The sequence below is a fragment of the Zeugodacus cucurbitae genome, chromosome 4 (assembly GCF_028554725.1).
Source record: "Zeugodacus cucurbitae isolate PBARC_wt_2022May chromosome 4, idZeuCucr1.2, whole genome shotgun sequence".
NCBI classification, from domain to species: Eukaryota; Metazoa; Arthropoda; class Insecta; order Diptera; family Tephritidae; genus Zeugodacus; species Zeugodacus cucurbitae.
The window spans coordinates 53,408,018-53,426,568 of record NC_071669.1 but is presented as its reverse complement, the minus strand read 5'-3'; the positions used below and the strand labels follow the sequence as shown (position 1 = coordinate 53,426,568).

General features: G+C 36.2%; 1 protein-coding gene across 2 annotated transcripts in view; it reads left to right on the top strand.

The window, feature by feature from the left end:
- Positions 1-18,551, top strand: part of LOC105211057 (uncharacterized) — a 113,079-nt gene that overhangs the window by 67,038 nt on the left and 27,490 nt on the right. For both annotated transcript variants that reach the window (XM_054229603.1, XM_054229604.1), the window contains exon 3: positions 14,692-15,115. In XM_054229603.1, the coding sequence (XP_054085578.1) occupies positions 14,896-15,115 (220 nt within the window). In that variant the 5' untranslated portion in view covers positions 14,692-14,895. The remainder of the gene's footprint in view (positions 1-14,691; positions 15,116-18,551) is intronic.

The window sequence follows — 18,551 nt, the reverse complement described above, 5'->3', positions numbered from 1 at the left end:
GATTATGTAGACCATAAATCGGACGTAAAGCGCGAAACACATTTCGAACCGAACACTGATTTTGGTAATAAAATTCAATGATTTGCAAGCGTTGCTCGTTAGTAAGTCTATTCATGATGAAATGTCAAAGCATACTGAGCATCTTTCTCTTTGACACCATGTCTGAAATCCCACGTGATCTGTCAAATACTAATGCATGAAAATCCTAACCTCAAAAAAATCACCCGTTACCAGTGCAACCTATGAAAAATTGGGTGATTTTCGTGATTTTTTTTTTAAGAAGGTACTCATAATAAATTAGATTTTCAACTATATTTTAAGATTTTTTTTTTAGAAAAATATTGAAAAATAACGGAGTTATGAGCTGCCTTTTGAGGTGCCAAAAACAAGTTTTCCAACTACTGATTTCGGCCAAATGAGTAGCTGAATCAAAGAAATTCAAAGAGGTTATTAAAGTTAAAGGTATTTCCTATACATTTACCTACGAATTTTGAAAAATATCAAATATTAACAAAATGGCGTAGTTCTGAATAAATGTAGTTTTTAGGTAAAATATGGTCGTATTTTTAATGCCAAATTGACAATTTCAACCAATCAAGAAAATGGTAGGTCCTTGTGTAGTAAATATATTCAAAATACTAAGTTGATTTGAGTCGATTGGTCAATATCTGGTTGAGTTATGATGCCAACAATTTTGAAAAATGTCGTTTCGAGAAAAACGCGTTTAATTTATTAACTATAGAAGTTTATACCAGCGAGTGGCCATTCTTTAGAACGCTGGCATTCAAACACTATTCAAGATACAACCTTGTCGATTTCACAGGATATTTTTGAAAGCATAAACTTTGGAATAAGCAAAATAAAAAAATCGATTTTTTGAAAGTGTAACACTGGTATAGCCCCTTATAGAACAATTTTCATGTTTCTATAATGTAAAACCGTTTTCTGAACGGTAGCTGGGAAAAAATAGAAATAAATTTACAATATATAGTTCTATATAGATTTACTTATGGTTCTGGTGTAATATTGATAGTGTTTTGGCAGGAATATAAACTATTTTTGGGAAAACTTTAGTATACCGTCCCACGATTTCGAGGTTAAAATGAATATGGGCGGATAGAGGAGGATCTCCAGATTACGAATATATATAATTATAATTCTGAAATATTTGTAATTAAAGATTTAAAATTAACAATTTTCTACACGTTATTTCTCACTGTATATTGAATTTTTCACATATATTTTTCACTTTAAATATATTTACGCTTCACTAATTTGTTTTTACATATTTATTTTTAACAAATTATATCAAAATTTGCTGTAAATAAACATTTAAGTTTTTGCACAATTATCTTTATTTGTACAATAACAAATGGGTTGCAAGATGACAGAACATAAGTGTTGCCACATGCAATCGAATTAAAATAATCAAAATGAAGAAAACAAATACCCTATAATCATAATAATAATAAACACCCCCAACACCGGGGATTATCAAAGAGGTGGAAATGACTAGTTCTTCCGCGTAGAACTACTTTCTGCAGAGGCGGCCTTCAGCCGCACTTCAAAAAAATAACCCTGGTCGAGCCAACACCGGGGATTTGGTTTGATTTCTACTTTCAACTTCCAGATTTTATATTTCATAATTTTCTTATGCTTCCAAAGGTATGAAAAGAGTTAGGGTTCATTTCATTTCATTCTAAACTACATTGAAATTTCAATTTTAGTATAAAACATTTGGCACTATCGAGTTTGTTGAAGAGTCATGGTATGATGAAGCAGAACACTTCTTGATACCCTATGGAACCGTCTAAGAACTACAATAGCAGGTGTCCTAAATAGCTGAAATAATAAATATATGCCTAAAGTTATGAAACATATTGTTCTTAGAAAGGAAGTATTGAAAAGATGACTCGGTTATATAGGGAAATCTTTCGGAATGCGTTGTCTTCAACAAAGAAGTGGTAATATTTTTTTTTAGAAATCCATTACAGGAAGAAAGATACATTAGATGGGACTTGTAATCGTCAAAAGTGTGCTTGATCTCAAACTTGAAATGATCATTCTGCGCATTCCCTCCCGATAGCATTCAAACAGTTATATTTTGAACCTATCCTAAAGTCGAACAAAGTTGATTGTATATATTTTTTATTAAGAATTTTCTAGGTTAATGCACATTTTATAGTTCTACGATTCGAACCCCTCCATACGGGGTTAGTGGTACTCGAAGACAAATCATCAGCAGAACTGACAGAGTTATTACTTGCTGTTCTTAAAATCTATATCTTTAACATGTCGCTGTCCCTGGAATGTAATAAGCTTCAAGAGAAATCATGTTGCATACGCAGCCAGTTATTCGAAACAAGACAGCAACACTCAACAACTCAACACCTCTCATAACTTTAGCCAACTCGCGCATTTATGTCTGGCTTCCAAGCAAAATAAATACATACAAATACCAACAACACACATATTTATATATATATAATTCCACCGTTACATTTACAGCCATTTTGTAAATACACAGCGAATAAAAAAATTGCAAACTTTATGCGCTAATGCCAACATCAACGTCATTGTTGTTGTTGTTGTTGCACAACGCAGCAGCGGTGAGTGAAGCACATAAATGTGCCGTTAGCCAATATAAGCACCGTTAGTAACAACAAAAAGGAGCAAAATAGCAGCTCTTGCTAGCTACTAAGCATTTACATATGCCTTGTTGCTTTTGTTGTTGTTGCATGCACATGCAAAAGTGACGCGCATAAAGTTTTGCAAATAGTTTCATCACTCATACGCCCCGTCCCACACAAGTGCGCCCAGGCCACACTCAAATTACATACGATTGTGCGGCTTGTAAGCCGCTTGTGTTTGCATATAAATATGTTTTATTTATGCATGAAGTTGTGTATGTGTGTGTATGACAGAGTTTTTGGTGTTTTTTTTTCTAACGGTAGCGGAAATAGCTGGCGCGTTTTCGTTGAGTAGCATTCCACGGATTTGCAGTTTATTTGCATTTTTTTTTTTGGAAATTTATTTTGCGTGCATATGGAACACGATTTTTACTGTGTCTGAAGTTGGATATACACATACATATATAGTTTATATTTCTATATCTAATCCGTTCCATCCAGACTTTAAAGTGATTCATTGAGAATAGGTTAAATGAAGACTGCTAACGTCTGAGAGTATGGTTTTATCTCGATTTCAAGCAATATATTTTTTTAATTGATTCCAAAAAAATCTTCCTTCTAACCACTTTCCTTCTATAAACTCCTATTTATTTAAGATCTAATAATTTATTGGTAGGCTTTAATCGAGTAGATTCAGTAAATTATTATATTGGAAAAAAATTTAAAATTAGCGAGTTCCCAGTTACTCTAACCTATTTTATTATTCAATATATCGTCCAAATAGCCCTTAATATGATATTTTGGAGAACCAAAGCTAGATTTCTAAAATTAAGAAACATTATTGGATTTCTTAGTGCCGTTTCGACGAGGTTATGCATTATACCCTTTCGTCTGCGACGGCTGAACTGGTTTATATTTTCATTTTTCTATTTATTTAATGAAAAGTTGATACCTATTTCGAATTTCCATTTTCTGTGCTCCGGACCACCTTAAAATTTAATATTTACTTATGCTAGTTGAGTTTTAGTGCTGAGAATACAAATAAGCTGGAAGGTCTCCCACCTGAGGTCGAAGGTACCTTAGAATATGATTACTCTACTGTCTATTTCGGAGACACATATATTTCGATTGATGAGACGATTCCAATACTTGTTATTTTCTTTACCTTAAACTGAAAAAAACTTCTCGAGTGATATACCTCGTAGCGTAATTGTGGTAAAATTTGTATCACCTCCATATTTATCAATAATTTTAAGAAATTAAGACCGTGGAAATAGTTTTGAGATCAGCTAGACTAATATATATTTTTATTACGGAGACAGAGTCTGCCGATAGTTCAACGTTTCAACGACCACAAACTTGGGCACAGAGGCCCTACAATTTTTGGAATATATTTTTTTGTTTTAGGTATCCACTTCTGGTGACACAAGATGGAAGTGAAGGCAACTTAGTGTCACCTAACCTTTTGAGGGAAGTTTGGGCGGGAGGAGGAGAGGTGCGGTGAGCTTCTTCACGGATGGGTCGAAGTCGGTGGGAAAGGTTGGTGGGGGAGTTTACTGTCGGGAGCTCCATGTCATTCAGGCTTCCCGATTATTGCAGCGTTTTTCAAGCGAAAGTGGCAGCTATTAAGGTAGCGACGGATATATTGCTCCGTAGTGCACCAACCTTTAGGGAGGTGGCGATCCACTCGGATACTAGAACGGCGATACTAGCCCAGAGTTCAGTGATTTCAATTAGATTAGTCTGGGTTCCTGGCCACAGCCGAATCGCGGGAAATTGAAAGGCTGATGAGCTGACAAGGTCAGGAACGTCAGACTCACTGTTAGAAGCATGGAAGCATCCGTTGTCCTATTGCGATTTGCCAATGGACGGCTGAGCTGGGTAGGCGCTGGTCAGTCATTAACAAATGTGCAGTCGCAAGATCTTTTTGGCCCAAGGTAAACCGCGGTATATCTATCGAGCTCTTCTCCCTCTGTAACGCTTACCTCTCCTTAGTCGTAGGTTAAGTTAGGTTAAAGGTAAGGTTAAAAATCTTACCGGACGCTAGCTGCAGAAGCTGCATGAAGAAGGATGCGGTGGAATTAGCTTTTGGGAGATCAAGAAAGAGATTTCGTGGATCTCATTTTTTCGAGCAAGCTCGCGAAATAGTGAATATAGAAGTTAAAAATCTCTGCAGATTTGTAGTAGGTTCAGGGCGCTTTGTCGACTCCTAATTGCTAATCTAGGGGGGATCCAGGCTTCACAATGGGCTGTATTTCAAAGTCTACGTGTGTTTCCCTTTACAACCTTACATCCTAATCTAACCTCTTGAGGTGATTCAATCTCAGAGCAGGATGAAACAAAGGCAGGTTTTGTTATTGTTGTTGTTGTAAAATTAACAGACGACAGGATGAAGAAAATTTTTATTTTTTCAGTCATCCTTCAGCCGATAGCTAGAATATCCTCCTCTGGAAATTCTATATCATATATTAAAGCAGAAACTATTTTACTCCGCAGCTGCATGTAAGATAAAAACTGATTTATTAAACAATTAAAGGAGGTGTGATTGCACAATTTCAAATACATACATCCGTACATAAATATGTACCAAAATGCATGAAGCGAGCAGTTTGTTATATATCTTCCTGTATCTCTTGCCACTTAATGGTAGACATTTTACATTTCGCCAGCTTTCTCTCCCATCCACATTTGTTGTAAAATCAGTGCCAGCACTAAGAGTGCTGCGTCACGCAACCATCCACAATGAAGTAGTATATTTCTATTGTAGTTAAATAAAATATGTTATATGCAAATTTATTTGGGTATTTCAGTAACAAAATGCTACGAAGGACTCATATCTGCATTTTTAAGTGTTGTTATATACATATATATGACAAGTGTGTGTGTTATATACATATATATGACAAGTGTGTGTATGTATGTATATTTGTATAAATATATAAATGTCTTGACATGTGTTTGTGTTACTTAAGTTAGCTTACAACGAATTGAGGTAGCCGGAAATGCCGTTGATGGGCGACAGCAGCTACTAAGGCGGCGCTACAGCGTATGTATATATCTATATCTGCACCTGCATCCACTATGCAAACTGTAGTGGCAAATGCGACGCGACGTGACGGCTTTATCATGCACTAGAACATCACGCTTCGTTTCATTTGCATTTGACTGTGTGCCAGCATACGTGAGCGTCATCCATAGCCGCACTTATGCACTTGTATATACATATGTATGTTTATATGAGTATGTGTGAGTGTGCGTGTAAATTCATGAAAGCCACACAGTTTGCCAAATGTATTTATGCAATGCTGCATATTTTTGCATATAACACATACCTTATAACTATATGAATATTTGTGTATAAATTTGTAAGTTGCTGTGTTGTTGTTGCCGCATATTCTCAAGCAAACGCTCGCCAGTAACGCATATGCAATTGTATAACACAGGCCAACTCTCAGTGTACACATGTGCATGATGTTGTTGTTGCTGTTGTAAAAATATAAATATATATATACATATATTTGTATATATTGTGTACTCTTTGCCATATTCATATGGCTCCTGCCACATTCATACACCGTTGCATCGGCAAGTGCGCTCTGCTCGTTATCTTAACGTCACTTTCCTCTCTCATTATACTCTTACACGTCTACTAGCAGGAATTTGCATACTTGTTAGTGTTGTTTGTTGTTGCGTTTGCTGTTTTTGTGTTGCTTATACTTCTGTTGCATCTCAGATTTTAAAGTTGTTTTCTTGGGAAATGTAGACTTTGGCTGAGCATTATTTGCAGAAATTTTACTTGGAAAGTGAGTTTTTGTTGCAAATTAATAGGAAGCAGTTAGCGTTACCGTTATTAAACTTATTATACAAGCATATCCATAACTAATGATTAAATGAGTTTTGAGGGCATCGAAAATACAGTTTAAAAAAAAATAATAATAAATTGAAATTAGTTGGTTCAATTTCGAAACGAAAAATAGAGACTAATTTTTTTAAACAATTTAATTTATTAATTTGCGATTTAAGGTGCTATTATTCGAAGTATTTGATCGAATGGCTTGATCGAGGTATATTTCAGATTTAAAAAAACGTGTCTCCGGAGGTGCCAAAAAAAAGTTCACCAACTGCTGACATGATTCCGGCCGATTGAGTAGCTGAAACAAAAAATTCAAAAATGTTATTAAAGTTGAAGGTATTTCCTATACAATGGCCTACGATTTTTGAAAAAATCATAAATTAACAAAATGAAAAAATTTCGTTTTTTAGGTAAAAAAAAATTGTCGGTTTTTCAATGCCAAATTGATATTTGTCAACCAATCTAAAAGTGGTAATTGTATAGTAAATATATTCAAGAATACTCAGTTTAAATTTTTACGATCGCTCAATGTCGCGTTGAGTTATGATGTCAAAAATTTTGAAAAATTTCGTTTCGAGAAAAACGTGTTTAAAGTCTCGACTACCTTACTGCTTTCACAGCATATTTTTGAAAGCATAAACTATTGATTAAGCAATATTATCGATATTATTATCGATATTCTTTCAATAATCATTTAACTATTTACTTCACACAAATATATATTACAAAATACAATTAAAGTATAAAATGTTGCCTACATTTAGGATTAGTCTATTTTGGTCTACCTATAACATTATAGAAATTATTTAATTTGGGTGAAATCGCACACCAGCCTCATTGAATATAACTGTTTTTTTTGCTGGATTAAAATAGACTTACAGCCTTTTCGCACAGCCTAATTAAATTGATGCATTAAGATTATAATTGAAATACCAGTTTTTGCCCTTCACACTGCCAGCTACTCAATAAACGATTTGTTTTTGATAGTTTGATGTGAAAGTTGTTTAGTTTCATCATCTAATTACTATTTTATCAATAATCACAACTATTATTTCGAGCAGCAACATCTACCGGAGTAGAGTTTCCATATTTTATCTATAAATGCAGTCAAGACCGGTTAATTGATCAATTACATTCTGTGTGAAAAGGCTATTACTTAATTAATATGCTCAAAATAGCTCTTTTGGTCCTTGCAACTTCTTTTTTTTTTGTTGACCCAGTTCCAAAAAAAGCCCCTTGCGGTGACAATCATAAGTCCTTGTAGATTCATCTAAAATTAATCGAATAGGAAAAATTAGTTTTATAAATAGATAATTATGGGCTTGATCGAAGCCCTTGGCGGCATCAGGAAATATTTTTCTAGATTTTTGGGAAAAAATCAACAGTTGGTCTTAAAATTCGTAATTTTTGAAAAAAAAAAATAGTTTGGATCAGGACAAAGATTATTATGTATTCTAACAGCTGTATATATTTAATTAAAATGAAATGAGCGGTTTTCGAGTTACAGTTATCACCAGTTCAAATAGTTTTGAGATAAGCGCATTTAAAGTTTCACATTAGTGTGTTGGAGTGCCCCAGCGCTCTTTGCTATTTGTCGAATAATTCGAAAAGCAAATATCGGCGCGAATTCAAATTTTCAGAGAATATAATTAAGATATTACACTAAACGAAAATGCAACAAAAAGAAAAATTATTTTTCTTTTCAATCCTGACTACTCTGACCTCTTAATACATACATCAACTGGAAGTTGAAAATAATTATTCTGTGATATGTTGCAATATCTCTATTTTAACCTTAAATTTTAAATATAGCAGAAAAATATAAAATGAATACCTTTACTAGGTCACATATACAAAAGTATCAACCGAATCTGTTATAATGAAAAAATTCAATACAATTGAGTTATTTTGTATATTTTTTTTTCAAATTAAATTTTTCGTCATTTACAATTTTTTCTAGATTTTTTTAATATTTTTTTTCTACAATTAAGTGCTTTTTTGCTTACATTTCAATAGCGCCACTTCAATTTAATAAAGCGCCCAGGCCAATGCTCACACAATAGCGCAAATGAACAATTGTTTAAGCAAATATTTAATTTACCAATCAAATTGTGTTTTTTTTCGAAGAAAATTTATTATAATTTAACTACAATATTTGTTTAAGGCATTAATAAACAGCTGCTATTATCTATGGCGAAATTCGGCGTAAAAAATTGAGAACAATAAATTAAATTAAACGCACAACCACAACAGAATGTGAATTTACGCTGGACAAAAACACAAATAAATTAATAATAAAGCAAAAAAAAAACATTTCCTTTTTCAATATTCAAAAAGGAAATATGTAAAATTGTCGATCTGTAAGTGTGTATGTGCTTGAATGCAGCGGAAATGAGCAAAACCGTAGCAGAACGTGTCGAGTGTGGTAACGGTAAATGCAATAGTAATAAAAAATATGCTATGAATGTATGTAAGTATGTGTGTGAGTGCGTATTTAATATATAGATTTTTTAAATGCGCACTAATTACGCGCAAAAGCAACAACAGACAGAGGCTGAAAAATTAATGGGCAAATATTTATTCATATGCCACTTATGCAAACATAAAATTAAACGCGAAGCGATATGTGCAGCAAGTGACCCAATAGGAAAAAAATGTCAAAAAAATTTTGAAAAAAATTCAAAATTTTTTTTTTTTCGAAAAAATATTGAATTCTAAATTAAAGGCTATCAACTCAGTTAATAATATTTTTTTTAAAGCAAATAAAATTTGAGCTAATCGTATTCGATTCGCCACTACTCTACTCTCTACACTCATGTCAACAATTTTTCATTTTCCAAGTAACAAAGTTATATAACTAGTTAAACTCAGCATCTCATCTTCTTCAGTTATTCGAATTATTCAGTCAAGTTATTCGACTTAAGCGAGCAGTTCGTTCGATTCGCCACTTTCTTAAGCTTAGCGACTTAAAACAAGCTAATAAATAATAATCAAAATAGTTTACATCTGCCCTTCCAACAAACTCTCCCTTTTGGGTCACCTCTGAAACGCAGATTTTTTCGTGGTTTTCCATATTCCACATGCACTTATCCACACAAGGCGTGTGCAATGCAGCAAATAATTAAATTCGAAAGCACAAATATTCATAAATTAATATGAGAAACCGCATTCATTTAAAATGCAAATGAGTACTCAAACCAATGGGCTTTCATGCTTTACACGCGGACATATGTGAAATATGGGTTTTCATACGAATGAATAGCATATTCAAGTAATATGCGGACCCAGTATGTAAATAGGTATGTAAAAGCTTATTTACGCCACGAAACTGCCCGAAAAAATATTGACCAATATTTTATTTGTAGAGCAAAAGCCATTACAATCATTGAAACCTCATTTAATGGCATCAGAGTTGCTTACCTGGTGTTTTCGTCCATTCGGACAACATGACCTAGCCAGCGTAGCCGCTGTCTTTTTATTCGCTGAACTATGTCAATGTCGTCGTATAACTCGTACAGCTCATCGTTCCATCGTCTGCGGTATTCGCCGTTGCCAATGTTCTGAGGACCATAAATCTTGCGCAAAATTTTCCTCTCGAAAACTCCTAGTGTCGTCTCATCTGATGTTGACATCGTCCAAGCTTCTGCACCGTAGAGCAGGACGGGAATGGTAAGCGACTTGTAGAGCTCGATTTTGGTTCGTCGAGAGAGGACTTTACTGTTCAATTGCCTACTCAGTCCAAAGTAGCACCTGTTGGCAAGAGTTATTCTGCGCTGGATTTCGAGGCTGACATTGTTCGTGTTGTTGATGCTGGTTCCCAGGTATACGAAATTATCTACGACCTCGAAGTTATGACTGTCAACAGTGACGTGGGAGCCAAGACGCGAATGCGCCGACTGTTTGCTTGATGACAGGAGATATTTCGTCTTGTCCTCATTCACCTCCAGACCCATTCGCTTCGCCTCCTTATCCATGCGGGAAAAAGCAGAACAAACGGCGCGGTTGTTGCTTCCGATGATATCAATATCATCGGCGTACGCCAGGAGCTGTTGTCTTGTAGAAGATTGTACCTTCTCGGTTTAGCTCTGCAGCTCTTATAATTTTTTCCAGCATCAGGTTAAAGAAGTCGCACGATAGTGAGTCACCTTGTCTGAAACCTCGTGTGGTATCGAACGGCTCGGAGAGGTCCTTCCCAATCATGACGGAGCTTTTGGTGTTGCTCAGCGTCAATTTACACAGCCGTATTAGTTTTGCGGGGATACCAAATTCAGACATCGCGGCGTAAAGGCAGCTCCTTTTCGTGCTGTCGAAAGCAGCTTTAAAATCGACAAAAAGGTGGTGTGTGTCGATCCTCTTTTCACGGGTCTTCTCCAAAATTTGGCGCATGGTGAATATCTGGTCAGTTGTCGATTTTCCAGGTCTAAAGCCACACTGATAAGGTCCACTCAGTTCGTTGACGGTGGGCTTTAGTCTTTCACACAATACGCTCGACAAAACCTTGTATGCGATATTTAGGAGGCTGATCCCACGGTAATTGGCGCAGAATGTGGGATCTCCCTTTTTATGGATTGGGCAGAGCACACTGAGATTCCAATCGTCAGGCATGCTTTCTTCCGACCATATTCTGCAAAGAAGCTGATGCATGCACCTTATCAGTTCTTCGCCGCCGTATTTGAATAGTTCTGCCGGTAATCTATCGGCCCCCGCTGCTTTGTTGTTCTTCAAGCGGGTAATTGCTATTCGAATTTCTTCATGGTCGGGTAATGGTACATCTGTTCCATCGTCATCGATTGGGGGATCGGGTTCGCCATCTCCTGGTGTTGTACTCTCACTGCCATTCAGCAGGTCGGAGAAGTGTTCCCTCCATAATCCCAGTATGCCCTGGACATCGGTTACCAGATTACCACCTTGGTCTCTACATGAGGATGCTCCGGTCTTGAAACCTTCGTTAAGTCGCTTCATTTTTTCATAAAATTTTCGAGCATTACCTCTGTCTGCCAGCTTCTCAAGCTCTTCGTACTCACGCATTTCGGCCTCTTTCTTTTTTTGTCTGCAGATGCGTCTCGCTTCCCTCTTCAGCTCTCGGTATCTATCCCATCCCGCACGTGTTGTGGTCGTTTGCAACGTTGCGAGGTAGGCAGTCTGTTTTCTCTCCGCTGCGAGACGGCACTCCTCATCGTACCAGCTTGTTTTTTGTCGTTGCCGAAAACCAATTGTTTCGGCTGCAGCGGTACGCAGTGAGTTTGAGATGCCGTTCCACAGTTCCCTTATACCGAGATGCTGATGAGTGCTCTCAGAGAGCAGGAGTGAAAGGCGAGTAGAGTACTATGGTTTAGCTACCCATAAAACAAGCTCGCTTAACCCAATGACCTCCAATTAACTCTCACTCAAATTGTACATCATCTCAACGCATTTTTTTCAAGTTAAATTCCAATTATCGATATTTTCTTATTATTTCTATCCATTCGACTTTTGTTAAGAACTTTCTTCAATTGAATATGATTGATCTATGATAGTTATGATATGACGAGACGACTTGATAATCGAAACTTTTTTCATTGTTTAGTGATTTCCAAAGTTAATATTTTTCGAAAAAGTGATTCAAAAACCCTAATTACATTTCGTTCTACAAATCTATCCTTCGATGGGAAACAAGTATATAACGGGAGGTTGGAGACTAATTGGTTTCCAAAACAAAAAACAACTAACGAATCGGTTAATTATTTTCTAATCCAGTGGTTTCAATTCCGAGGAGTATTGCTTAAAATATTTTGATCTGACATTTAACTCGGTAATCACCATTGACCGGCCAAGACATCGTCTTTGGCCGAGTTCTGTTTTATCGTTAATTTTCTTAATATATAAATGGTTTTTCAATAAGCTACAAAAGTTTTGTTTAATAAAAAACGGTTTTAAATAACAATGAAATTCTTTATTCCTGTGAAAGTACATTCGATGTCATTATGTATGGAACTCGATTTCTTTTGCATGGCCATCACGGGCACGCTTACAGTTTTCCATACGCTGAACCCAATTTTTGATTTTTTTTTTTTCGATTTTCAATCATAAATCGATCCATACTACAATTTCACGTTCGATATTCGTACGAAGTTCATCAATCGTCGCTGGCTTGTTGGCATAGACCATAGACTTGACATAGTCCCACAGGAAACAGTCTACAAGCGTCAAATCGTACCACCAAGGCGGCCAATTGACTGGGCCATTTCGTGAGATAACACGTGAGATAACAAACTTGGTTTTCAATAAATCGATTGTGACATACGCTGTGTGGCTTGTGGCGCCGTCCTGTTGGAACCACATATTGTTCAAGTCCATCTCATCCAATTCGGAATAAACATTTTCGATTATCATTGAGCGGTAGCGATTATCTTTCACAGTAACGTCCCGGCCTTGATCATCATGGAAGAAGTACGGCTCAATGATGCAGCCGGCCCATAAACTGCACTAAACCGTAATTTTTTCGGGATGTAATGATGACTCATAAAGTACGTGTGAATTGCAGCGTTCCCTAACGGATATTTGGGTTATTGACGAGGGCATTCAGCCAGAAATGAGCCTCATCGATGAAGATGATTTTTCGATGGAAATCCGGATTATTTTCCAGTTGTTGCACAGCCCAATTAACGAACATACGACGATTATGTCGTCAAAACGAAATCACAGAGCTGCCCAACCCTTGAGAACGTCGTGGAGAGACTGATTTGGGTCTTCCTCAATTGATGTGCTAGCTAGCGGCAGCAATATTCTCAACACTGCGGGCACTTTTTTGTCTCACTGACACGTGAACATTTTGTCCTGTGCCTGTGGATTTTTTCCAGTAGACGCTAAATTTTTCAATTATGACGACCATAAAATGGATGCAGCGCTCTTAAAGTTGAGGCCACTGTCTCCGAATTTCGATAGGACATTTTAATAATTTCTACTCGTTGTTGGATCGTATATCTTTCCACGATAAAATGGCAAAAGAGCGACAAAAATATGGCGTCATTTGCTGTCCCTATCGATATAGCTTTGTAGCTTCTCTTACGAAAAATCCTTTGCAAGGTTTTTAACATTTCCCTGAGTATTTTATAGAACAAAACATTGTCTGTATGAAAGAGATACCCTCATAATAAGGCATTTTAATTTGTTATTAATTTAGAACTATCTATCTAAGAGCAACTTACTGCTTTCGAAAATTTCCACATCACATACAATTCTTATTTTCATTGAATTAGATTACAAATTTCTCTAGAATGAGTTGAAACATAACGAGGGTCTTTTGATAATTTTATCACACATATATAGTCATAGTTTGAGCAATTTTTATAAAAATCTTCATATCGTTTTAATTCATGACGAAGGTTAATTTAAAGATAGTGAATTCAACACGAAATCGGGAATAATAAAACATGGCCTGTCCTGAACTTCGTTTTTAATATTCAACAAAATTTAGATAACTAAAGATTATCAGAAGCTTCACTGTTTGGTTATTCTCACTTGAGACTCGGTCAAACTTTGTTTCTTAATTTAATTTATATTAGAAGCTGAGATCGACAAGGATGTTGTTAGAAAGAAATAGCTCAGATAGCTCTCCACCATTTTTTTTTTTTTAAGACTTTACAGAATTTATAAAATGCTGACCGCAATCCTTTGTCTTTTCCAACTATTTGAAAAGAAAATATTTTTACTAAATATTTGTTATTAAATACTGAACTCTGTGCTGTGTTTCGATAGTTTAAGTGCGTTTTATTAAAATTTAAAATTTAATCACTCATAAAGTTAATTTCACTACACTCGCCATCACTACATTACTCTCCTCTGTCGCTGCTGTCAATAACAACAACAAATAAATGTAAATGGCAGCTGAGTCCTGTCAACCAACTGACAGCTGTATGACATAAACCACGATGCGCACATCAATCAGGCCAACAACGTATCATCTGTTTGACGGCGCCACCGGGGCAAAGATAACGACAGACACGCAGATAGCATAAGCGTCAGAGCGTGAAATGAAGCGACAGAGACAGGCAAATATAAATTCAGTTGACAGCAGCTCTAGATACCTTTACACACAAAACGCCTTTGGCAACCGCAGACAGTTCAAGTTTCTTTAGAAATTCCCCGCCTAGTTCCCCCATTTTACTATTTGACTTGACACAAAAGCCATCATTTAAATATTCTTTTGTCTCTTCCCTCTACTTACAGGTAAAGCATTATAACTGTTAATATAGAGCAAACGTAGCAGCAGCAACAACAACAAGCACAGCAAATAAGGCAAACTTCACGACTGCCAAAACCGCTGCCCTCTCTAGCACTACATCATCGCGCAGCACCAAGCACCCATACATACATACCGTTAACTCGCACTCGCACACCCGAGCACGCCAGCACTTCATTGAGCACAACAAAATGCGAAGTTGCCATTTAATTGCGCTGTCGATTGGCGTCTGTGTGGCAGCACTGGCGCTCATACCAGCCACCGTGTGCGCCACGACAGAGGTACAGGAGACGCCATTGGCGTTGCCCGTCGCCGAACAGACACAACCGACCACGGCTACACCGGGTGAAATTTGGGAGGAGGACGATCATGAGATTTTGATACGCAACGAACGCGGCACAAAGAGCGATGGTGAGTTGACGGCAAAATAAGCAATAAAATTTAATAAATTTTTAAATAATTAAAAGGAGGGGCTCCAGTACACAAAATTTAAAATAAACTAAGAGATTAGTAGTAGTTCTTACATAGTAAGTAGCGATGTCATAAGCTTCCAAAAATCTGCAAAATTTAATTTGGAACCAAAAAATTACTACAGTATAGTCGAAGTATTCAGAGACAATGTACTTGAATTAGTCAGTCAAGGAGTCTAACGCGCAATATTTCAAAACCCACCAAATCGATCTAAGAAAATGTGTAGCCTTACAGAACAGGAGTCAATCACTAAATGTCCTTATAAGAGGAGTATAGAGAGGCGAGACTTACTGATCGCACGAAACTCATAAGGTTCTTGTGATTCATTCCAAGACAAAAGGTCCTTGAAGCCGCTCAAATACCAACGGTCTCCTTGAGCTCACGAGATGCCCAGCTGTGGCACAATAAACCACCAAATAACAATGGAGCTCTCATCTGAATATTTACCTCCCTGAGGAGGGCTGAAGATCCAAGCATTTTATTTATTAATCCTTAATTCACCCTATTCACGAGGCAATACTTGCCTACTTCAGCAATTTTGATCCAACCACATTATCTTCCAAAGTTTGAGAGCGGAGAGCAGGTATTTACGTCTCAGGCTGATGATGATAATAATCAGAAGTTTTCAAAAAATTAACGGTACACTTAAAACCGTTCAATATTCCAGCTTTTCTGAGGTTCCATATGGTGTTATTGTTGGTAAAGTTTCATGTCCACCTGTTTAGACGCTATAAAATATTATAAATTTGACTGTGGTTTCTTAAAGCGAGAGACCTCATTCTATATATGATATTCCATAGATTCGTTACCTTATCAGTAAGCAATAACCCACATTAGTTACCTAAAAGTATAATTGCTGTACAGAGAGTGCATGCCCTCATCATTTAGGTTAGGTTAGGTTGGTCTGGTAGCAGGCCACGCAAGGACCAGTTTTGGTCCTTTGCGATACCCCGCTCTTTACATTTCCTGTATTTCTCCCGATCTGTCAGTCACATCTTATAGGCGTGTGCCGCTACTAGACTGTGACCAGTAAGAATGCCAACCATGGTCCTACAGCCCTTTCTATCGAGCCCTCATCATTTGCCAAATCTAATTTATTCAGGTTCTAAATGGCATTCTAATATTCGAAAACGATTACTTAAGCTTAAATTTTCTCCTGCCACACACAACTAACTAATTAACGGAGCACATATTATTGATATCTACTTTTAGACGCGGAGGCTTATTTTTTTATAATCTCACTTTGTAGCGCTCTCCTCTTCCTGAAGCATCACTTTAGTTGCTACGAAATTAATACTGTTATTTTCACACTTGCCACGCCCTCCTCTTTTCTCTTCTGTCTTATTTTAAGCGCGAAAGATTGATTGTAATGAAGTGACGTTGCTAATAACCAAAAGACTGTAAGTTCTTCCAACTTCTCTGACTATTGGATATACAACATCATTACTCTCTCATTTTTTATTATTTCCTCCTTCTTTTTTCTCTTTTTTTCATTATTTTTTTGATAGATTTTGCGCTCGCTAACGACACTCAAATTGTAATTTGATTAATCGCTCTTATTTTAATGGCTGTCAGTTGTCGTTTTAATTACGAATTAATTTAATTGAGTGTTTTTTTTTTTTGTTGGGTGTAGTTTGCTGGCAACACTCTCAATGGTTTTACGATTATTAGCTTACGTGTTTAAATTGTGTTCACAGCGCATTTATTTGTGTGAAATGAAAATGCTTAACGACCTAACATAACATTTCCATTATATAATTAAGATAAAAATTACATTTTAATTTTGTTCATTTTAGGCGTGAGAGCGAACATTGCGGCACTTTGATTTGTTTTTCATGCAAATCTGAGTAGATTGTGGTTGTGGTTAAACCACCACCAATAGCTAAAGTTCATTAAATAAATAGTTAAAGTTAAAAAAGTTAAATTTTTCATTAATTCCTGCTTCGATAAAAATAAAGCTTTCAATTGGGGCTGCCTTAAGACTTCTTGAATAATTCTAAGTTCAATCTCTCAATTTCTATTTATATAAGGAAAGCTTATTGAATAACTAAATATTTAGACCAGTTTCCAATAACAATTTTAAGAAAAATTATAATGATAATCTGTCATGATCACCCCTGTTAGCATCAAAAATGGGTATTTCACTGTTGAAAACTTTATGAAACTTTTTAAAATGTCTTGACTTATAACTCCCTCGATATGAAATATCGAAGCCTAGATTATGATTTTTGCATAAAATTCATCAAGTGGTCGGAGTCGGCATAAACCGGAGTTATAATTTTATCGTATCAAAATAACCCGAACTAATGAAAGGGAAAGCTTAGCGAAACATCGTGCGAAGTCCTGCCGAAGCGGTTTGTTCTTTATCGGTTAGCATTGATTTTTGTTTAAAAAAATCTGTTCAGAATTCCTGCATTTTGTGCCTAATGAGGTACTTTCTATCAGAAGAAAGACCCCTAACGATCTTTCGTTTGAGTAAGTAAATTAAGTATCAAAAATTCCTTTAAGTACCAAGGGCTTCAACAGCCTAGTATTTGTCAGTTGGAATAAAAATATATAAACTCTATTATAGTCAATTAATAGATTCTTCCCAGCTTTGATATTAACCTTTAACTACTGAGGTGGTGGTAAATTTTACACCTCGTAGTTTGTTTTTTAGTTTTAAGAAAAGTGGCTATGAAATAAAGTCCTTGTTTTGTTAAACTAGAAGTTCGATTTCTTTACATTTATTACTTTATTCATTTAAAAATGTGTTTTATTATTACAATTAAAAACAAATAAATTTAAAAAAAATGTTCGTTGACAAAAATTATTTATAGATTATAAAGGGGTAAAATTTACCCCCACCTCAGTAACTACGCCCAAATATTTCACCTCCGTAGTTAAAGGTTAAGCAACTATTATTAATTGCTTGAGACTGTTAAAGTATTCATTAACAGTGGCATCGGGATACTTCGTGATTAGTCTAGTTTGGGTACCTGTCCACAACGGAATCGAAGGAAATTGCAAGGCTGATGAACTTGCTAGTTTAGGTAAGGACAGTCTCACCTATAGCAGATTGGGACCAAATGGGAACACCACCATTCTCTTATAGTTTACTACTAGGCGGTTGGCCTCGGCAGAACTGAGCAAGGACTGGAAGATCCCAAGAGGTCTGGAGGGCTCTTAACCCTCAGTAAAATAAATCTTTCTCTAGTTATAGGGGTTCTAATAGGTCATTGTCCCATCGGAATGCATGCGATCAGGCAGACGCTAGCTGCAGAAGCTGTTTGGAAGTAGGTAACTGTAGTAGGAGGACGAGATAGTATATTCCCAAAATTTGCTTTGGAGCACCTTGTCTTAGCACGATCTAAGCAAACATTTCTTGGACATCCTC